Source organism: Osmerus mordax, chromosome 3, assembly GCF_038355195.1.
Source record: "Osmerus mordax isolate fOsmMor3 chromosome 3, fOsmMor3.pri, whole genome shotgun sequence".
Taxonomy (NCBI): domain Eukaryota; kingdom Metazoa; phylum Chordata; class Actinopteri; order Osmeriformes; family Osmeridae; genus Osmerus; species Osmerus mordax.
Window position 1 is genome coordinate 20,353,831 of NC_090052.1, and position 22,835 is coordinate 20,376,665.

The 22,835-nt window shown below is 47.5% G+C and overlaps 3 protein-coding genes across 3 annotated transcripts in view; all 3 read left to right on the forward strand.

The window, feature by feature from the left end:
* Positions 1–5,416, forward strand: part of plcl5 (phospholipase C like 5) — a 96,701-nt gene extending 91,285 nt beyond the window's left edge. Inside the window, 1 exon segment of the mRNA XM_067232742.1 lies at positions 3,129–5,416. Within this exon segment, the coding sequence (XP_067088843.1) occupies positions 3,129–3,881 (753 nt within the window). The 3' untranslated portion in view covers positions 3,882–5,416.
* A 1,291-nt stretch (positions 5,417–6,707) lies between these two features.
* Positions 6,708–7,465, forward strand: hcrt (hypocretin (orexin) neuropeptide precursor). Its single transcript, XM_067232743.1, has 2 exons — positions 6,708–6,773; positions 7,121–7,465. Exons 1-2 carry the CDS (start codon positions 6,708–6,710, stop codon positions 7,463–7,465), a joined length of 411 nt encoding a protein of 136 aa, XP_067088844.1.
* Positions 7,466–9,155: 1,690 nt separating this feature from the next.
* Positions 9,156–22,165, forward strand: kcnh4a (potassium voltage-gated channel, subfamily H (eag-related), member 4a). The gene is made up of 16 exons (XM_067232745.1): positions 9,156–9,231; positions 13,424–13,657; positions 13,772–13,903; positions 13,994–14,124; positions 15,071–15,320; positions 15,731–15,888; positions 16,394–16,601; positions 17,182–17,376; positions 17,526–17,725; positions 18,429–18,678; positions 18,819–19,033; positions 19,337–19,375; positions 19,820–20,196; positions 20,318–20,397; positions 20,703–20,779; positions 21,149–22,165. Exons 1-16 carry the CDS (start codon positions 9,156–9,158, stop codon positions 22,163–22,165), a joined length of 3,639 nt encoding a protein of 1,212 aa, XP_067088846.1.
* Positions 22,166–22,835: the final 670 nt, after the last annotated feature.

A 22,835-nucleotide genomic window follows, 5' to 3' on the forward strand; every position in this document is an offset into this window, starting at 1 on the left:
TCTTGTGCAGATGGCGCTTTTCTAATCCCTAAATCTCCTAATTAATCTGTGATGCTTCAGTTGTATAGTTTGCAGGCTCAACATTAACCAACACAAGAACACATGATAAGATTGTGCTATTCTGTATGTGTTTGTAAACATGCATAGTTAGCATACCCCCCCCCCCCACCACCCCCCCATCACACACACACGCACCACCCTGTAAGCTTCCAGCTCCAAGATACAGTTCATATTCGGTGTGTTCAGCAGTACACAGCATGATAAGACATGCACATTGTTGTTGTGTTTGTTGGCCCCCCCACCCCCATCACACACACACACACTCGTGCCCTTACAAACTCCCCCACCAGTGGGATGATTTAGCCAGCGGATGTGCCCATGAGGGGCGGGGGTGCTGCGAGCTCTGCCTGGGACACTGGCCCAGCATCAGATAAACATGCCCAACCTCTCATTTCGCAGCCCATGTGAATAATTACATGTGGTAATACCAAGAGTGACACCACTGTTAACGCAGCCAAGACACAGCACATCCTCACCTCTAATTTCCTGCCTGCCCGGCCAGCCGGTTCATGCCTGGGCAGGAATGTGAGATCCGTCTATGCCATCTAATCTCAGCTGGTAATTATATTTCGGACTGAGTGAAATGGCGTGCAGGGTCAGGTGTCTTCTGGACGGCCATGCAGCCAGGCAGAGATTAGCTGTCTCAGGTGGTTTTAACACGAGGCCTTCCTCATCACGCACGGCAAACCACCTCTGAAAAGGGGAAGTGAAAAGGAATTGGACTGGAAATGGGCAGAGTCCGTTCTATGATTCTATCTGAGGCTTCTCTCGTAGTAGACCAGGCATCTTTATAAAAAAAAAATCGCAGCCTAACATTTGCTCATACGATCGAATCCCTAACTGTGTTGCACCCCCATCCTCCTCCTCTGGTCTTGAGAATGTTTCTTACTGTAGATGATGGAGATTTGGTAAGAGTCGCTGTGTGTCGGTTTGCCAAGCTTGGCAGCCTTGCCCCGTCAACTCACCACCAAGAAACGTCCAGATCCACAGCTCGTGGGCTCAGTGGCACCTCCAGCCTGCCAGCTCTATCTGCTGGGCACTGGTAGGCAGGGGGCAGAGAGAGAGAGAGATGGGGACAGAAATGATACAAACTATGAGAGGAAAGAGTGCCAAGAGAACATAATGGATTCCTTTTATAGAAGCATATGAGACTCCAAAGACTGAGACTGTGGAGTTGGGGGATTGTGGGGTGGATCATGGCCTTAGCTCCCACAACTCCTGTTAGTCCAATTGAGGTACTGGGCTTGATCAAAGAGCTTATCAGCTCTTTATCCAATGGCTTGACGGAGCTTTATTTTTCTCCATTGCACATCCAAATTTGGTCCAGAAATTGTGGCGGAGCTAAGTCAATATGAAAGCAAGCTATCAAACGGCAGCGATGAAGTGTCTGAGAATAAAAAATAACGGATAGACTTGGAGGTAGGTCCGTGGTGAGAGTGGGGGGGGGGGGATGTGGGTGGGGGGGGGATGTGGGTGGGTCGGGGGGGGGTAACATGGCCGAGTCCCAGCCCGTTGTGATTTGACTCTGGCACCACAAGCCTATCCTTCTGCTGGCTTACTTCTGGCCCTGTGAGTCATTGCTTACATAATTCATGTTTTTCAAACACATGATTTATTCATTCTGTTGGATTGTGTGCTAAGGCCGTTCCAGGTAGAGAGGCTTCTCTTTAAACATTACCATCACATGAGGTTTGGACTTGGGCTTTTTTGTTCAGGTCAGTACTTGCCAGACACTGCTACAGCTAGTGTGGTCCACCGCCAGTCTGGCCTGAGGCAATGGCAATGCAGTGTATTCTTCGACTCTCTAAGGCCTGGGAATATATGCTGCACTACACATGGACTTTAGCTTTAAGAGCTCCCAGTATCTCAGTCCTGCAAGGAGGTGAGATGGCACCCCACTGAGACGGAATGAGCTCTATGTTTCAGTCAGGGGGGCAGAGACCCTCTCCTATCTACCCACCTGACTCTAGAACCTTCTCTCCTCTGCTGCTCTTCTCTCCAGAGCAGCCGGTCTCCTGTTGCTCTGACCTCTCCGCCATCCTCCGCATGCCACACAATCTGACTTCAGCATTTAGCAGGAAGACAAAGTCTGTGAATGATCTAGCATTGGTGATGTCACTTATGTAAAGCTCACTAAAGATGACTGGGGTGTAAAGTCCGTTAACCTACTGTAGACATATGTGTGAACATACAGCGTGTGTGTGTGTATGTGGAAATATGTTTATTATCCGTCTGCTAAATGATCGAACTGTAGATGAAAGAGGAGATAGTTTGGTTGGACTGAGAGGGGAACCAGAGGTCAGGTTGGTGGTTGGTATACACTTAGTCTACAGTCCTAGTCTCTATCCTGGTCTTCATACATATACTCCATGCTCGCCGTAGCAAACTCTCAAACTCGGAAACCAACGCAGCCATGGAAACTGCTGTGATTGCCTTTACAGCTCCATAAAGTGGGATGCCTTCTCTGACCACTTCCTCCCCATCTGGCTGGGTTTCATCTCAGTGATGTTGCTAAATAAAGAGCAGAGAAGACTTCATACGGGATCACTTACCAGCAGATGAAATGTACACAAAAAGGGCTCCGGCAACGACGCCACCACGGTAACAGAGTGGTTGTAGTCTGCCACCTGCTGGACAAATGTATTTATTGCTTTTGAAGAAAAAAAAAAAGCTATAATATCTGTGCCTGGTTTGTATTAAAAAAGACACTGATTTGAAGTATGGTTTATTCAAGTAGCTTACTGAGGCAGATCTTGATCTTAAAGTTGAGCTGTGTTGTGCAGCTAAACATAGGAAATGGTTGAAAGAGTTGGTGTCCTTCATTTCCGTTCCATTATAATGAGATGTGTGTGTGTATCAGATACACGTCTCTGAGCCACATAACACTGAAATGATAACATAAAGATGAACTCTCTAATTATGCCCTCCCTTCTGTCTCCCTCCCTCTCTCTCTCTCTCTCTCTCTCTCTCTCTCTCTCTCTCTCTCTCTCTCTCTCTCTCTCTCTCTCTCTCTCTCTCTCTCTCTCTCTCCCCATCTCTCTCTCTCTGTCTCTCTCCCCCCCTCTCAGGGTCAGGCAGACCTGCTGAAGCATGCTAAGAGCGAGGCATTGGACACGCTGCGTCAGATCCACTGTGCAGCCCAGTCTTGTGGTCTGAGTAAGAACGGAGCCGCCTCCCCCCAGCTCCAGCACCTCCCTCCGCAGGCCCCGCAGCACCACCCTCCACAGGCCCCGCAGCACCACCCTCCACAGGCCCCGCAGCACCACCCCTTGCAGGCCCCACAGCACCACCCTCCACAGGCCCCGCAGCACCACCCTCCACAGGCCCCGCAGCATCACCCTCCACAGGCCCCGCAGCACCACCCCCTGCAGGCCCCGCAGCACCACCCTCCACAGGCCCCGCAGCACCACCCTCCACAGGCCCCACAGCACCACCCTCCACAGGCCCCGCAGCACCACCCCCTGCAGGCCCCGCAGCACCACCCTCCACAGGCCCCGCAGCACCACCCTCCACAGGCCCCGCAGCACCACCCCCTGCAGGCCCCGCAGCACCACCCTCCGCAGGCCCCGCAGCACCACCCCCTGCAGGCCCCACAGGCCCCGGCACGGCCTCACCAGCCTCAGCCTCAGTTTCACACTCATCCCCAAGCCCACACACAGTCCCATGGGCAGGCCCAGCCCCATATCCAAGCCGAAGCCCAGCCCCATATCCAGGCCGATTCCCAGGTCCAGACCCAAACCTTGGCCCAACAGCACCGGGCAGCAGGTCCCCTGGATGCCATCCCTGAGTATGAGATGGGGAGTGACTTTGGATCCTGCTGACCCATTGCCTGTACCCACAGAGTAGTGCACACCCAGAGGGACAGGGAGAGTGGGCTGAAAAGAATGATGGAGGGAGAGAAACGGATGGAAACAGGGATTAGACCAGAGGAAGAGAAGGAGAAAGAGAGAAACCAGCCTGGGGAACAGGAGAGAGAGAGGGGAATAGACAGGGAGACAGCGACAGAGAGAGATAAGGGAATAGAGGCAAAGGGGGGAGACAAAAATGGAAGTGGAACTGGGACTTGTCGTGTGAGAAGGGAGACACAGGTTTGAGACACAGAGCGTCTGAGGTCTACTGCAGAGACATCCTGTCGAAAGGCTTTTGTCTCTGTTCCATTCCGGACGTAGAGGAATCTCTTCCTGTTTCCAAGATGGGGCCGCTTCTCTTGCCCTCCCTTAAGGATGCAACCCCCCATATTAGGAAATCCGTTTTTGAAGTCGGTCAGTTTGTCAATATTTCAAGTGGTTGAGTCAGTCCGTCAGTAAGTGTGGTCTCCCTGTGTCTCCCTAGTAAGTGCCAGCCACATGTCCCTCCACCATTAACACACTCTGGCTCTGTGGGTTACAGGCCTCGCATTGGAATTTCATACCGCGCAAGTTCGCCTTCAGATTCACCAGGAACCTTGGTTATCTTCTGGGTCCTCCCCCCCCTTCATCTTTTGTCCCTTAACGTCCTTCCCCTGTCCTCCCTAACCCCTCTCTCTGAGGGGCCAGAGGTTTTAAGGGCATAACCTAGGTCTGCTCCTCGAGACTCCGAGCCCTGAAGCGATCGTTTAGGACCATTACAGCACAAACCCAGCGGCCGTGTGGGAAGTCCCGCAGACTCGCCACGCTCTCCAGGGACTCCACACTGATGCGCTTGCTCCCCCTGCTGGAGAAAAACCATCACCAGGTTTTTACACCTTCGAGCCAAGTCTTTTCATTCTTTTGATTTGTTTTTAACCATCTCTCGGAATATATCTGAACTCTGGCCGTAGGGTCTCCCTCGCTTCCTCCCCGAGGTGCTCTGTGTGTGAAGTCACGTTAGTCGGTGTTGTCGTCCCGTGGGTGGAGCCAGTCTCCTGAGACAGAGCCCCCTCAGCCTGTTAGAACTGGAACAGTGACCCCTCTCCCCTCAGGGTCTTCAGGTCAGAGGTCAGCAGAGACATGGTACAGCTGTCGTCATAGCAGCTACCCAAGAATAGGAAACTATACTGTAGATTGATACTGTATGAAAGATTCCTGAAGGGACAGCTAATGTTTATCGCTATTACAGATTCTCCCTGAATCAAACAACCTATTCATTCACGATTGATATATGATAATTATTGTTGTTGTAAGCTATATTGATATTATAGTTATTTTATAAACATTGCTTCTATGTAAACAGTGAGTGGACACTTATTGTGCTGTGGTTCAGATGCAGGTCGGGGGGGAGGTAGGGTTGGTTGGGACAGGTTAACATTACAACGTGATGGTCGAACCACAACATGACTGATGGTGCACTGAAAAATGAATGTGCATGCATTCTGTAAGAGCTCCTTTGAATGACCCATTAAAACTATTGTCATTGTTTATCTTGACTCCTCTTTCATTTTCTCTGTACGAGAAGGCTGTGAAATAGTGAGTGTGTTTAACACTTAAAAATAAGCCATATCAGATGTATGACTTACAGAAATATACCGTGTGTACATATTAAATAATTATATAATATGCATTTATTTATTATATAAAACAATATATCGTTTTTACACTTGACACTTTTAATACTACATTATAATATTACCAATATTACTATTCATTCTATTTCTGCTGATCAATGACTCGAACGAGACGTTTGTTCTATTGTCAAAGCCTGATATGAGGTAGTTCTAAATGTTCTCCAAAAGGTGGCAACAGAAGTCAAAGTCGGGGATGCACAGTAACAGCGCCTCGTTCTCCTGTGTGTGCTTGTGTAACGGAGTGAGAACCGTGAAACTCACTCCTCAGGTATGTAAGAGGCCAACCGCGTCAAAGAAGAGCTAGCTTTACTTTGGCCTAGTTGGTAGTGGTCGGGCTTGGCAAGTCGGAGGCCGAGCGTTCGAATCCCGTGAGTGGCGAACTACCTTGTCAGACGGAGCGTGGCTACGGCTCTTACAGACCCGTCACACTTGTACCCGCCGGTTAAATACCCACACACGGTCTGGAGTGGGTCCAAAAACAGCTCAACGAGGTATCAAGGATCTCGTGTGCAGGTATGTGCAACGGGAGGCAAATGAATGGAAATTAAGGTATCAAACCAGTGTTCAAAATAGTGTAGACAGTGTCCTTGTTGTGTTAGTATTTCTAGAGGCATTCTTTCTATTCAATAGTGGGCATAATCATAGAAGCTCATTAAAAAGCCTTTTCAACAGTCCTCTCATTACAGGCCATTCACTGGGCTTTCAAAGGTCAGGCTTCGTGCCTTGAATTGTCTGTCGTCACCCGGCGTCGAGAGGAAAGGCAATACGGCAGCTCACAAAGCCTTCTCCACCACTCATCACCCAGGCATGTCCTAATGAACCGTCGGTCACCTTGTTCCAACTTTATATAAAATCCCAGAGAACTCCCTGGAGATGATCTGCAGCTGGGGCCTCATTAGGGACAGCTGACCAGACGGTGAGATGAGCAGAGAGGGGAAACAAAAAAAAGCAACGTTAAATGAGCAGCGATGCTGCACGTGTTTGTTTGCCCCCCCAGCCTTACCAGCTCCTAATGACGTTCAGAGAGGCTGACTGACAGAGGCCATGGGACTGTATATAAGGACAGTCGGGTCCCCTAAGTGGAGAGTCGAGAGCACCAGCGGACCCCGCAGCCAAGCTGATCATGATGTGGTTTTCTCCCATGAAGCTTCAGACAACCGTGGCCACAGGAGTGGAACCCCCTCCCACCAGGGTAAGGCTACACCTTCCTAGAGTATTGATGTTGGTTCAAGTTCATGTGCTGAGAGTATAGTGTCAGGGAACACTCCTCATGATCTAATGATGCAAATGTATGCTTTTGATGTTTGAGAGTGTTACTGTTTGGTAAACTTTTAATTTAAATTGAGGCACCGGTTTTTTCCCTTAATTATTCTGGTGTTTTAAATTACCTCAGCGTCACGGAAGTGAAGCAACAACAATGTGTAGAATTACCTTTTATTATGCGCATAATATATATAAAATTGACGTTTTTTTATGTTAGGGATGAGCCTGGCATTTCTTTGTGATTCTGAGTGAAGACAGGCTATTTTGCGCCCACAGAAACTCAAGCTCCTTCTCCTGGTTCTCCTCGTGTCTCACCTGGCCTGTGACGCCCAGGACATATCCGAGTGCTGCAGGCAGAACCACCGCACCTGCCGCCTGTACGTGCTGCTGTGCCGCCCGGGGAGCGGGGCGAGAGGAGTCCTGGTGGGCGACGCGGCAGCTGGCATCCTCACCCTGGGGAAACGAAACGGAGAAGAGCAGCGCTTCCAGAGCCGACTCAATCAACTCCTCCACGGGTCCCGCAACCAGGCGGCAGGGATCTTGACAATGGGAAAGAGGACAGCTGAATACTTCCTGATGCCCGTGTCAGCGACGGTCACATCAGCTGCACTGGCTGTTTAAAGTTGATGGATGTAATATATGGCTGCCCTAATCAATGGCTACTGTTTGTCAAAAGATAACAGTAGACCTACTCTTCCATGGAGACGAGCCCTCTGTTATCTGTCCCCCCCCCCCCCCCCCCCTCTCTATATTGATATGAACATACATGTTAGAGAAGATTTATTTTTCTTGTTGATGACATCAAGTCAAGTGTACAACTTGTTTCTGTAAATAGTGTAAATGACCTGAACGATGTAATAAAATGTGGTGATGCTTATATTTTCCCGCTTGTTCCATTTACGGAGCCACAATGACACATTTGTTAGTGTCCATCAGGAACACAATCATCCCTAATCTTCAACCTTTGAATTTGAGTGCGTGTGTATGTGTTTATCTCTTTGTGGTCATTCCTGCATTCAATCTCACCGGCCCTACTGACTTCTCGTCTCCCTCTCCATGTTGATCTTTAGTCTCTCCAGTAGGGGCTGCAGAGAGCTGAGGTAATGCTGCTCGGACAACATGCAGGCCCAGACTTACAGTAACATCCCCAGAACATGGATGGTCTCTTTTTTGTTCGTCATATTCCACACCTTAAAGACACACAAACACACACAAACGCACATGGGAGCATAACAAATGATACAAGGCAGGAAAAAGAGAAGAACAAGATTTCCATCGCATGGAGGATTTCCAGGAGTGAGCAGAGAATGAGCAAATTGGAACAGCTGATTAAGTAGGTGTGATTTATCCCTGTCTTTTTTTAAAGCGACAATATGTATGGGCATGTGCGCGCATGCCTGTGTGCGTTTGAGTGTGTGTGTTTGTGTGTGTGTGAGTTAAAAGAGAGAAGGCATATGTGAGATCCAGGGTGTCACAGATACTGAAGAGAGCCTAGAGAGAGAGATTGAGAGAGGGAGAGAGAAAATGAGAGGGAGGGAGAGAGAGAGAGCATCAGAAGAAGAGAGAGAGAGAGAGAGAGAGAGAGAGAGAGAGAGAGCATCAGAAGGAGAGAGAGAGAGAGAGCATCAGAAGGAGAGAGAGAGAGAGAGAGAGAGAGAGAGAGAGAGAGAGAGAGAGAGAGAGAGAGAGAGAGAGAGAGAGATGGCCAATGAAAACAGTGTCAAGAGGAATTGAGGGGGCTCGGGCTCCCTGCAGGAGAGATGGAGCGAGCGAGCGCGTGCGAACAAGAGAGCACGAGGACCAACTCGGAGATGACAGTGGCGTGCGCGTCATGTGGAGGTGAGACAGACACAGAAGTAGGTGAGGCGTCACCCTGATCCCTGTGCAGAGCTGCAGGATCCAGAGCTCAGCCTGGTGCATCCCAGCAAGCAGTGCTAACAAGTCTATCACATCCAGAGAAGACTATAAGGAGCAACTGTTGTCACGAAGAAGACTCCCGGCAGCATCTCAAGTACAAAGGAGGAGGCTGTGTCTCAGTGCGGAGGGAAGAGCAGGACTGACAGGGAGAACATAACAGCTGAGTCTGTGTCAAATGCCACTTTCTGCCACTGGACTTGTAGCTGAATGTACAGGCGGAACAGGCTGGAGAGCACGACAACAGCAACAGCCCCGAACCCGAGTGGAACCACACAGCAGAACCCGAGTAGAACCCGAAGCAGAAACCGAGTGATTTGCTCAGCTCTTTATCTCAACACTGTGATGAAGTGACCTGAGGAGAGATAGCTACCCAGTGTCTCACGTGTTGGTCAAGATGCCCGTGATGAAGGGTCTCCTCGCTCCTCAGAACACCTTCCTGGACACCATCGCCAACCACTTTGACGGCACCCGTAAGTACCCCCCAACCTCCTTACTTACCCTCACCTCTCTGTGACACTATTACTCTTTTTGTAGTTAAACACTGGATTTCAAATGAGGGGCGATTCATCATCAATTTTCCCTTGTATGGGAAGGTCTCCACTGTGCATTGAAAATCACACACAAATTCAAGTAAACGTTATTATGCCAAGACCTTGTACAAGAGCCTTTAAGGTATTTGGTCATTTACAATTACTAGTACCGTAGTAGCAGAATAGTCGCAATGGAGGACTGGTTAGTTATGTTTTGAGATGGAGGTGGAGAGAAGAGGCATGCTGTCACAACGGCCAGACAAGTTTCTGCCAGGCACGGTGAGAGTGTGTGCGCATAGATGGGAGAGCTGTTGTGTTGGACTCAAGAGACACTTGTTGTACCATGGTACTGCTTATAAAACACTATGAGGACTTTGATGTGGGAGATTCTAGAATGTTCCCTGGAATACTGAAATGTGTCAAAACGTCAGTTTGTCTGCATTGTTTGTGTTAATTATGCTACGCTGTGTGTCATTCAAAATGCCTTTGTGTGACGTATGCCATGTAAGACTAAGGTACTATAGTACTCATATCGTAAAGGATTACTGCATAGTAAAAGCTTTTACAGCTTAAATAATTTTTGTCCTCAACATAAACCTCTTTTGTGATATAGATAGATGCAAATATAGATAAAAGATGGAATGTATACATACATACATGTATACAATATTGATATACATATTCAGTGTGTGTGTGTTAATATATAATAATCATACTAGATTGCGTTTTCTGCTGTAGAGGGTCTCTTTGTGTTGTCTGCTCTGGTGTGAGAGGATTGTGGATCATACAGCTATGAAATGAGTGAGACAAACGACTGCTCTCTCCTCCTCCCATCGTGCCACACACTCACCAGAAGCAGGGGACAGAGGGAAATGACATCAAGTGTGGGTCTGTATGTGTGGCCCATGGCTTGCTTGTTCGCGGACACCCTCTCTATCTCACAAGGACAGGCTGTGCAAAACACAGCAGAGAAGGTAGTGCGAGATGGAGGAGTGTGTAATTGCGCCCGGGAAGGGGAGACTGGAAGAAAGACTGTCAGTTGGTACCTAATATTTTATGGATGAGGTAAACAGACACAACTGTTTTAGAGAGGTGCTGGCTGGTTGAGTCAAAATCTTTATTTTCAATAAAATACTGTACAGTCATTTTAGTATTTAATCACCATAGTCTTCACTTATATTGAAATAAAATAAATTTGCTTTCAAGTATTTGATTAAATTTAATTCATTTCATACAGTAACTGAATGTAAATTAAGACAGTCCTAGTCAATAAAAGTGCCATCCATTTGACCCTGGTAAAAGAGCTGGGAAGTTAATTATCATGAATTATGCAGGGTCTTAGAATCAATCAAACATTGCCTCTCTCATTCAATCGTGACCTTTTAAGGGAAAAAAGATTGACTATTCACCTCATCCATCACCACCACATTTTAAAATACTGACAGTGTGTAACCTATAAATAATCCCAAAATGAAATTGTGGATGTATGTTTTGGAGCCACATCTATTTAAATAAGTAGAGATGGAGGTTTGTGTGCTAAGTGTACGATGATCCATGCGTAGGCACTCATGTGTAGGCTCTCGTTGCCCAGCACACCTTCTCAGTTGGCATCACTATAATTAGCTGCTTGGCTATGAAATCCACTGAAATGCGAACAGCTTGAGTGATTTGTGTTTACTATACGATCAGATAAGGACACTGTGGAACTTTAACTCACACACTGTGGAAGGCAAGGCACCAACACAATCAGCCCTGGATGTTCTTCCTGTAGTCCTCACAATACAACAAAACTATATTTAGACTATCTGAGCTTGATTCTTACCAGTACTAGGAAATAATGGAGGGATACAAATGTGGGGAGAGAGCATCGAGAATAGATCTGCTTTGAAAGCGAAAACATTGTACGTTTGGCTCTGAAAAGAAGTTGGTCTCACTACAGTTGTTACATGTTGGGATTGAGCATAATTATGAAAACGACAAGCGAATCCATGCTCTTTTTATTGATTGAAGGAGACTGAAGACAAATTACACACAATTGGATGCAGTGTATTGATGGAATGCAATGATGGCAACCTATGATTATTGTTCCCCCACACCGGTTTAAATATGTCTGTCTCCTAAACATGTTGATTACAGTACATTGCAGAGTGGGGCTCTTGTATTATGGATGATAGAATACAATAGTTATTTGATGAAACAACAGCTTTAGCCTGTTCTCAACAATAGCTATGGCAACACAAACCACGGTACATCAAGTACTCGTTCTGCTGCATAAATTATTGTCTCCTCGTCTGTCTACAGTAAAGCCAGTGCTGTCTTAACTGCAGGAATTTGGAGCACCCGATGTTTATAGCTTGAATTAGGTTTACAGTATTTGACACTGAAACATGTAAGGTACAGTATTTTCGAGCATTACATTTAAAAATGTCCTGTTGCATATAACATTTGAAAAGAGAAGGTTCTACAGAGAACGTTTCAAAACGCAAAGAAAATACTCATCTATTTCGTTTGAAAACAAGATAAAGAGTGATTGTTCTGCACAGTATTTAAAGCCAAGGTAGCCTAGTGTACTGTCTGCGCCCGCTGACTATTTCACAAAGCTTATCGTGACAGTCTTAGTCTGAGGCATGGAGATTTTGGTTTGGTGTTGACCCTGAAATTGTATCTTACCGAATGAATACTTAATGAACCGATGAACCATAAAATAGAGTTCATTGGATGTGGAATCCGTTCATATGAAACTCTATATGAAATGTTAGAGGGGGTCTAAGGCTTGGCTTGGTGACGGCTGGAGAGTGACAGGGACGTTGTGAGATGACTTGGTTAGACTATTGTCTCCTTACAATGGACCACAGCATACCAATACAGTCTGTTAAACATACCTTTTTACAATTGACGACAGATAAGTTGATGGGAGAGTTGGTTCATTTGACGTGTGTTTAATGATTTTCACTCTGCTCGTTTCATCGACCATGGTGGCATAGAGCCAAATGCAACCGCAGAGGTGAAACATTTGAGCATGGAAGTTAGGGTCCCTTCAGAGAAGCGCTAGGTATTTTATCATTAGTCAGTAGCAGTGTAGATGAGAGACAACCAGTCATCTCATCCAAGCCAAACTTTTATCGACTGCTTGTCCTCACCTTCTCATTCCTGTCCTTTCAGACACATGGAGCAGGAGGTGGGAGTCCTGACAAAGAGACTTGACAAAAGAGACTTGACAAGACTATTTCAATTCCACCAAAAAATTGTTTTTCACTCACACTGTCACTTGCACAATTTTTTTTACTGGATGTGTGGTTAGGTAATCACCATTTACTCAAGCCTAGAAAGTGCCTCATTGTTGTCATGGCAACACACATTTGCTTTGGGATGTGATAAACAATTCGTTTTAGGGAATTAAAGGATTACACTCATAATGTTATTAATACATTTATAAATTAAAATTATATTAATGTCATTAAATATTAAGTGAAAGTCTCCACAGAAATATTGATGGGATTCAAAGGTCATAAGACAATGTTGTGTGTGAGAGTGTGTTTATCTGTGTGTGTGTGTGTGTGTGTCCGTGTGTGAACCTCTTCATACTCCAGCTTAAACATATATAGGGACTCGCAGTGTAAAATGCAGGGGCATTACACAAGTTAATTTCCTGTCGCCATTAGCTGTTTTCGGAGCCTGCTGGAGGCCCCCTGGGCAGCAGATTCCCACAGAGCAGTCTGGGTTCCCTCTCACATCCTGGGATTTCAGACACTCTGTGCTGAACTTCAAAGCCTCCTCTGATGTGCACCAGGTTCAGTGCCATGTATTGACTAAGATCGAGCGGCTTTTTAAATTCTGCCATACCAAAGCATGAATCAGACAGCAGGGAGACAAAAATGGGGACCGAAGGCCGAGGGGAAGAAGAGACAGTGAGAGACTTTTCAGGAGCAAACCGAGTCTGTAAACGAGTGGTCCAACTCCACACAGAGCAATATTCACCACTGCACGCCCTACAAATGCTTCATGAAACAACGAAGCAGAGAGAAAGTCCCACAAGCCTCCTGTCTCCTCTCTCTCTCCCCCTCTCTCTCTCTCTCTCTCTCTCTCTCTCTCTCTCTCTCTCTCTCTCTCTCTCTCTCTCACCCCTCCTCAGACAGCAACTTCCTGCTGGGGAACGCCCAAGGTCGCCGTGGCTACCCCATCGTGTACTGCTCGGACGGCTTCTGCGAGCTGACGGGGTTTGTGCGCACGGAGGTGATGCAGAAGACGTGCACCTGCCGCTTCCTGCAAGGAGCCGAGACCAGCGAGCGAGTGACCCAGCAGGTGGACAAGGCCCTGGAGGGTCAACAGGAGTACCAGGGGGAGGTCTGCTTCTACAGGAAGAACGGTCAGAGAGACTCACACACACATGTACACACACACACACACACACACGCATGTGGGCAAGGTCCTCGTCAGTTGAATGCACAACTTATATTGTAACTTCTTGTTGAATCCCCAGGCAACCCATTTTGGTGTCTTCTTGACATCGTTCCGATCAAGAATGAGAAAAGCGAAGTCGTTTTGTTCCTGTTCTCTTTCAAGGATATCAGTGAATCATATGGGAAAAGCCAACACAACAGCAGGAGAGGAGGTGAGCCAGTGTTCTCCAACAAACTCTCGCTGTTCCCTGTCTTGACCTTTGGAATTGAGTTGTTGAAAAGACCTGCTTTGTTCCGAGCAGGCTTCTCCGAGGAATCCCAACACAGCGGTAAAAACGACAGTCGTTTTTCCCATGCGCGCGAGCAAGGCCAGAGTATTCTTCACCACCTGGCCAACCTGTTCACCAAGAGAGGCAAAGGCAAGCTGACCAATGTAAGTCTTATTTCTTGGTGTGAACCATTCCTTCATTATAACTGACGCTGCCTCACTGTGTAAGAACTTTATATATCAAGTCTATGCAGGAGGATTCTTCCCAACTTCAAAAATGTGTCTGTTGGATTTCATTCATGTGACATGCGGTGAGGTAAAGTCTCCATTTGGGAAGGCAGCTCAGATGACACAAGTTAGTTTTCTGAGTATATGTGCCGCTAAATCTTTATATACCACGGTGACATTGGATGAATCTTCTGAGGATGATTGAGCTTGCCTCAGTTGGGACTGATCCGACAGCTTTTCAAAGCCAAAGATGCGCCTGGAGTGTTGGTGGTGCAGGGGTCGCCTTTGCTTTGGTGCTGCTGGTGTGTTGGTGAGGGCGGATCACCTTACTAATTAACAGGAAGTGCTGGAAGAATGGTCGCAGCATGTCACAGCAGGTCCTCAAAGAGACAGAGGGGATATTTTTAACCTTCTGCTCATTCATCCGAAGCACACAGCATGAGATCAATGTTAGATGGTTTTTCAGTCTCTCTGTTATCACCTCTAAATACAGTCATGGGTCTAACTGAAATGTCTTTAGGACATTACGTCATCTTTTCTCTCACATGTGCCATTGACAACAGCCTCACCTTGCCCCTTGTGTTACACATGTTCAGACTGCCAGAGTGCCCTATTTGTGGTTAACCCATAGGCTTACCCCACATCCTGTTAGTTACCCTAGCCCACTGAGGTTCTTATGGTCTACTGCATGGTGATTCTGACCTAATAATGTAATTATTTGAAATCTACCAATCTACTCACAGTACATCTCTGGTGCTATTCATGGTCCCTATGGATCCTATCTGGTGCGTCATCCCTCTCTCCTTCCTCCCTCTCTCCTTCCTCCTTCTCTCCTTCCTCTCTACCCCCTCCTCTCCTCCCCCCCCCCCCCCCCCCCCCGCAGAGTGTGTTCCAGAGGCCCTCTCTCCCTGAGTACAAGATGGCAGCTGTGCAGAAGTCCCGCTTCATCCTGCTGCACTACAGCGTGTCCAAGGCCCTGTGGGATTGGCTGATCCTGCTCGCCACGTTCTACGTGGCCGTCACGGTGCCCTACAACGTCTGTTTCGTCAGCCACGACGAGGACGGAGACTGTGACTCCTCCTCTCGTAGCACCATCGGCAGTGACATCGCCGTGGAGATGCTTTTTATTCTGGGTGAGCCGAAGCCAGAGGAGGAAGACAGGTGTTTTTCCTGCCGTGAATTACGTTGCCAAAATCTCCCTGAATCAGCTGTGGTGGTTTCCTTGGCGGCAGGTCGCCCGCCGTCTCACCTCCCACCTCTATTCGCCCTGGCTGGGTGTCTCCGTTGCCACGAGTTACACATTACAATTAGAGCCTCCCTCGTTTTGGGACCACTTTCTGCTCCACGGGAGAGACAGAAACGGTTTACCACGGCTGTCTTGGGGTTTAGACTTGTCACAATCTTTGTGTTCTGAATGCTTTTTTGTCATACCGAAGTTATCATTCAAATCATGGTGGAATTAGAATGTGATTGTTCACACCTGCATATATTTCTATTGGTTCATGGGTCGACCCCTTGGCTTGACTTGCTCCTTCTTGTACAGATATCATCCTGAATTTCCGCACCACCTATGTGAGCCAGTCTGGTCAGGTGGTGTACGATGCCCGCTCCATCTGCCTCCATTACTGCACCACCTGGTTCTTTGTCGACCTGATTGCAGCTCTGCCATTTGACTTGCTGTATGCCTTCAACATCACAGTGGTGAGTGTGTGAGTGTGTGTATGTGTGTCTGTCCATATGCCAGTGTTCTCTGCTAAATAGTCCTCCTTTCTCCTGACACCATTTCTCAAAAAGCCATTCTCACAGAAGTGAGATAGCATTTTCCTCTTACAGTGTAGGAACAGAACAGAGGACATGGACATGAGTCCATTTCTATTATTGCTACTCCCTTTCCTTCTCTTCTGCTCTGACAAATGGTAACAGTGGCCTTTGTTGACATCTCTGTCCGTATATCTGTGGACACCATTACTGTGGAGCATCTCGACCTCGTCTGTCTCTGGTTTAGGACGCTCTGGGCTGTTACCACCAGCCAGCGGGACAGCAAGCTGTTTCTCACAACTATTATTATGATGTTGAACGGCAGGAGGAGGATGACTGGAAATCATCCGAGCAGAAGGATAGGCGTGTGAGGCTATTTGCTGCGACCCGGGCCCCAGTGTGTGTGTGTGCGTTTGAGAGTGTGTGTGACGTGTTCTCTCCTCTCCAGACCTCCCTGGTCCACCTGTTGAAGACGGTGCGTTTGCTGCGTCTGCTGCGCCTGCTCCAGAAGCTGGACCGCTACTCTCAGTACAGCGCCGTGGTGCTGACCTTGCTCATGTCTGTGTTCGCCCTGCTGGCACACTGGATGGCCTGCATCTGGTACGTCATTGGCCACAAGCAGATAAAGAGCAGTGACGCCGTCACCTGGGACATCGGTGAGCCCAAGTCTCTGTGTGTGTGTATGCTATTGGGTGTGTGTGTGTGTGTACGGGGTAAGTGTGTGTGTTTCTGTGTTTGTTTATGTGTGGACAAATGGGATCACAGACTGGCAGTAGATAACCTGTTCAAAGATGCACCCATACAATTAAGCTTAAATCTTTGTAATGAATCTGTATAACAAGGGGACCAATTTACCGTTCCTGGTAGTAGCTAAGTGATGCTATGAAGTAACACTTCCTAGTAGTAAGGTAGACGACGTGTCGTCTACCTTACTACTAGGAAGTGTAGGTCAGCAATTGCCCCTCAGGGACTGGGTTTAATGTCCTGTAACAAAGCCCCCAGAAAGGATGTCTCACTCCTCGACAGGGATAAGGCTCACTCTCTCTCTCTCTCTCTCTCTCTCTCTCTCTCTCTCTCTCTCTCTCTCTCTCTCTCTCTCTCTCTCTCTCTCTCTCTCTCTCTCTCTCTCTCTCTCTCTCTCTCTCTCTCTCTCTCTCTCTCTCTCTCTCTCTCTCTCTCTCTCTCTCTCCATCCTTCTCTCCTGTCTGCCTGCTCTCTTTTTCTCTGGTCCTTCAGGTTGGCTGCAGGAGCTGGGGAAGCGACTGGACACCCCCTACATTAACAGCACGGCGGGTGGACCCTCCACGCCCAGTGCCTACATCGCTTCGCTCTACTTCACCCTCAGCAGCCTCACCAGCGTGGGCTTTGGAAACGTGTGTGCCAACACGGACGCCGAGAAGATCTTCTCCATCTGCATCATGCTTATCGGGGGTCAGTTCAGTCAGTTCCCCGGGGGGGGGGGGGGGGGGGGGAATAACTCATAGTATCACTCCGGTGCTTTAACCGTCCAAATATAATGTCAATGTGTTTTCGAGACTCCATAAACCCTGTTCTTCTTCTCCTCCCTGTGTGTCTTCCAGCCCTCATGCATGCGGTGGTCTTTGGCAACGTGACCGCCATCATCCAGCGCATGTACTCTCGCCGTTCGTTATACCACACGCGTATGAAGGACCTGAAGGACTTCATCCGCGTGCACCGACTTCCCCAGCTGCTCAAACAGCGCATGCTGGAGTACTTCCAGACGACGTGGTCTGTCAACAACGGCATCAACGCCAACGAGGTGAGGAGACGAGAGATCGAAAATACACACTTGACCGACTGCCGTTCTGTTTTTCATGCATTTCTGATTCGAAAGGATGCACCCAAGCAATTAAAGTAGCAGTGGCAGTGGTGCTCAGGTTTTCATTTGCAGGTTGCTATGAGTGTGGGTGGTGTTGTCAGGTTCTGTGAACGCTTCGGCTTTTGGAGGCTAGGCTTTGATTCAGAAATGTTACTTTTTCAAGGTCACCTCTACAATGTTCTCTGAAGAAACCACCTACTTTACTGAAAGTAATTGGTATGTAAAGAAAGCCAAACTAGACCAGGGTCGATTTAGAAGGGATTTTCACCATTGAAATAGAGCAGAGAAAACTCATCAGCATCTCTCTAATTTATTCATTGCCAAAGTAACAGACTACACCAACCTTTCACGCAACCTGCTGGGTTTTCGCACCCCCCTGTTGTTACATTGCCTCACCCTGCAAACATGCCATCAAGTTTCAGTGAAATACAAACCACGTATCTGCATCACAATGTACAGTACATACCTTCCTATAACCTTAGCACATTGTGGAGCAGTTCACTAATATACATTCACCGAGTCGATACCAAACTGGTACTGGGCAGCGCATTGTCGTTACGGCTCACAGACATCAGAGAATGTCTCACAATAAGAGCGACCTTGCTCCTTTGCCATCTAAATCTCAGCCTCTCCTCCCGGGCAGCTCCTGCACGACTTCCCGGACGAGCTACGGGCCGACATCGCCATGCACCTGAACAAAGACATCTTGCAGCTGCCTGTGTTTGAGCATGCCAGCAGGGGGTGCTTGCGCTCCTTGTCCCTACACATCAAAACCTCCTTCTGCGCGCCGGGGGAGTACCTCATCCGCCAGGGGGATGCTTTGCAGGCTAACTACTTTGTCTGCTCTGGCTCCCTGGAGGTGCTGAGGGATGGCATGGTCCTGGCTATACTGGGTCAGTCTGGATCTAATCTGGCCCTTCTCTCCATGTCTCCTCTGTTGCCTCAGAGCTCAGTCTTATATCTCTGATATTTTTCTCTCTCTTTTTTAGAGAAGCATGTTTTCACCTGTTAAATCCTAAACCGATCTGTCTAGGCAAAGGTGATCTGATTGGAGCGGATCTGCCAGGGCATGATCAGGTGATCAAGACCAATGCTGATGTAAAGGCCCTGACCTACTGTGACCTGCAGTACATCAGTGTCCGGGCCCTCAGGGAGGTCCTGGAGCTCTACCCAGAGTACGGCAACCGCTTCAGCTCAGACATCCACCATAACCTCACCTACAATCTGAGAGAGGGGAGTGAAGCAGAGGTAGGACACACACACACAGACACACACACAGAAACACACACACAGACACACACACAGAAACACACACACAGACAGACACACACACACAAACACACACACAGACACACACACAGAAACACACACAGAAACACACACACAGACACACACACAGAAACACACACACACAGACACACACACAGAAACACACACAGAAACACACACACAGACACACACACAGAAACACACACACAGACACACACATGTTTTGTTGCTGTGTATGCTGTTAGCCGTGAATTTGTCATTAATGTTGAATACTATTTTCAGGGACTGACAAGATTTTCGCGGTCCCCATGGCTCTCTCAGGTAAATGTCTCGTCGTGAAGTTATTGCTCCAGCCTTTTTCTGTTGACATCTCTCCCTCACATTTTGTCATAGTGTCACAGTTTGCTAGTTTTAATTTGGGAGTAAGGGAAAATAAAATACCAACTAAAAGTTTTTTTGTCTAATTACAATAAAAGTTTATTTTTTCTTTGGTCATGACATAATAATTTGTGGAAGTATACTTCAATGCACCCGATTTACTCGGTTTACCCGATTTCTTGGCAGAAGAAGAAATACTGGGTGTTATATAACCTAATTACTTGTTTATCAAGAATCAATGTTTTTTTTGATTCACAGCATGATTTCTAAAGCCCAATGGATTTCTTGATGATCAACTGGAAAAAACAGTCCTTTATGTATTGGTTCTGCAATGGAAGTTCCCTACATTCCGCTGGTGTTGCTAAACTGACACCCTCTCTTCCACAGGACAGGGCTGGCAATGACCCCAAACTGCCCTTCATTCTGAAGGCAGAGGATGTGGATCTGGGAGAGGACACGGACCATACTGGGGCCTCACACCAAGGAAGGCTGCCACTCCTGCATGGGATCAACAGCTCTGTTCAGCCTCCCAGCCTCAACACCTTGCTGGGGGAGGAGCTTCGCCATATCAATGCCCTCCGCCTGTGTCGGTCGCCTGTGCAGGACTTTAGAGGCCGTAGCCCCTCCCCTCAGCCGCTATCCAATGAGGAGCTCTCCCCATCTCCCTTTCCCAGTCGTGTCACGGATCCAAGCTCGTGTCATAGGCCAGCAAAGCTACTGATCCCCTCCCTCCACTGTGTCAGCCCACTAGACCTGAGTCCCAGGTAATTCTCAATATGCATTTCAAGTATAACATGTATGATTAACATCAATAATATAATCATTATTATTTGTAACAGGCATCCATCCAGCCAAGAGTAAGAGTCTCTTTGCTATGTCTTTCAGGGTTGTTGATGGAATTGAGGATAACGGACATGCCTTTCACTTCAATATGGAGCAGGGTGACACAAAGACTAGCCGCAATGGTAAGGGCACAGAGTACAGTGCTGTGTGTACATGCTGATATGTGGCATGACAAGAATCAAGTTGATCAAGCAGTGTTAATGAGGGTGACGGGGTCAGATGGCTGAGCGGTTAGGGAGTTGGGCTATTAATCAGAAGGTTGTTGGTTTGATTCCATTGATCCAAATGATGTTGTGTCCTTACGCAAGGTACTCACCCTACTTGCCTCGGGGAGAATGTCCCTGTACTTACTGTAAGTCGCTCTGGATAACAGCGTCTGCTAAATGTAAATGTAATGATCTCATCTTTCCAACACCCCCCAACATAGATCCTTTACAGATAAGCGCCAACCTACTCCTGGAGACCGAGGAGGTGAGACAGAACATCAGCAAGCTAAACCAGGAGGTATGAACCCGCAAATGTAAACTAATGAATGCATAAATGAACCAGGTAGCAGGTCATTGGATCATTAAATAAATGAGATTCTGCTTTTTGACAAAGAGAGCTGAAGCTGCTAACACAGTCTGTACTCTACTTTCCCTGCACCCTTAAGGGCTGGGTATCTAAAACCAGGCCACATCTGACACACTTTCAGCCTTAAGTACAACATAATAGGCCTATGTAGGGAGAAAGTTTTGAAAGTAAGTGTTCCTAAAAGGAAGTGATAAAAAGGGGTGTTCTAAATATAAAAGGGGCATCATTTCTCTTTTTTCTTCCATTCAAGATATACTTATTATTCCCTTTGTATTTCACACCCTCTCTCTTTTGTTACAGATGACCACCCTCAGCCACCAAGTGTCCAATTTGACCAAAGAGCTTCATGAAATGATGCATTTTCTACAGACCCATGTGAGCACGGCTCACTATTCCTCCTCCATGTCCACATATCCCTGTGGAATACAAATAGTTTCCAATCCCAACGGCAATGTGACTGCAGGCGATGATTGGCAGACGCAACTGTCTTTCAGTATGCCTACCAGGCCTCATCACCACCACGAACCAATCACTCAACCTGCTAGGAATGTTTGTGGCTGCAGTGGGGTGTCCACCCAGAGTAGAAGCCCCAGCCTGGGCCACAAGGTTGAGATGGAGCAGCTTCATCGACCATACAGCTCCAGGTCATCATGTTTGCACCAATACTGCTCTGATAGAGGCATTGCTACTGGTCAGGAACCGGAGGCCCAGAGTAGCCTCTTTCAGGCCTCCAGAACAACACCCAACTCTCCCTACATGGCCCTCTCACACAACCAGTTTGGCATATCTTACCTGAATCTCAGATCTAATATTCAGGCATTCCCTGGGACTCGTCAGAGCCCTGAAGATGATTACAAAGCCTCCTTTCCTGTCATTAGCAGCTCTCGCCCCCAGTGTTCCCCAGGAAGTCTCAGTCAGTCTCACCCTTCTCTGAATGTGCAGGTCAGCTCTGACCTAACCCACTCCCAGGGTAGCTCCGCAACACCCATCCATGCCAGCCTCACCCCTACAGGTCAGCCTCGGCTCCACACTGCCGTTAGTTCCCTGACAGCCCAAGGGGTCTACGCTTCTGTCGGCATCGTACCCAATCATACCACTCAGGGCTCTCTCAGACAAAATGACCTGGTAGGCTCCAGCTCAGTCCTTAACACCAGCCAGGACCTTCCCCTCAGTGTGCTGGGGCAGTTAGTTGGGGCAGACTGCAGCGAGCCTAAGTATTCCCAGGGTCAAGGGACCCCAGTCAGGACAGATACTGACACTGAGCCGCCTCAGGAGACCAGCAGCTTTACACCGGCAATGAACATCGAGCCGCTCTAGGGCTTGGAGGTGGCACATAAGTAGCATCCCAAATGGGATCAGATCAAGGACACATAACCTTATTGCTGTGCTTTTATGGGTTGTAAGGCACAGCATGGAAAGCTACTGAACCTCAACTACCAGTGTTATAGTATTATGGTCTTAGATAAACATAAACATAGTAAGTTAGCATAATAAGGTTGGTCAAATTTTGTTTTACTAAAGTTTTTGTTTGTGTTGCTAGGTACAATTGTAACAGAAATGTAATGAAATTAAAAGCCTTCAAACTTCAAATGCACCCCACTATTCAGTAATTCATCATGCATCAATGTTGTTGAGGTAAAATAAAAACACAGGGGTTGTATATTATATTCATGTACAGTTCAATATCCTATTTTGCTTGTCCAGGGTTTCTTCCTCCACTGTTGTGTACAGTACTAATGTCGTAAATTGAAGTTGTGATTTTAAAATAAAAATGTTTAATGGTCTCGATTTTAATTATCTTTGTTGGCAGCTATTGTGACCAAATCAATATTTACTTGGAACAGTACCTGTATGTGTAGGACTATGTGGTAGGCTATGTTTTTGATGCAGCAACAAACCTCCGAGTCCGCAGGATCTGTAGCGTCACTAAACGGTGATTGTGGTTGAAAGGGAATTATGACATCTGATACAATCGATGAGAAGCCAC

What these genes read in the sequence shown, in the direction of transcription:
- kcnh4a (XM_067232745.1), top strand. Translation starts at nt 9,156, where the DNA reads ATGCCCGTGATGAAGGGTCTCCTCGCTCCTCAGAACACCTTCCTGGAC. An exon ending in CAACCACTTTGACGGCACCC is followed by an intron (nt 9,232 to 13,423) that starts GTAAGTACCCCC and finishes ACCCCTCCTCAG; the next exon opens with ACAGCAACTTCCTGCTGGGG. An exon ending in CTGCATCATGCTTATCGGGG is followed by an intron (nt 17,377 to 17,525) that starts GTCAGTTCAGTC and finishes TGTGTCTTCCAG; the next exon opens with CCCTCATGCATGCGGTGGTC.
- hcrt (XM_067232743.1), top strand. Translation starts at nt 6,708, where the DNA reads ATGTGGTTTTCTCCCATGAAGCTTCAGACAACCGTGGCCACAGGAGTG. An exon ending in TGGAACCCCCTCCCACCAGG is followed by an intron (nt 6,774 to 7,120) that starts GTAAGGCTACAC and finishes TTGCGCCCACAG; the next exon opens with AAACTCAAGCTCCTTCTCCT.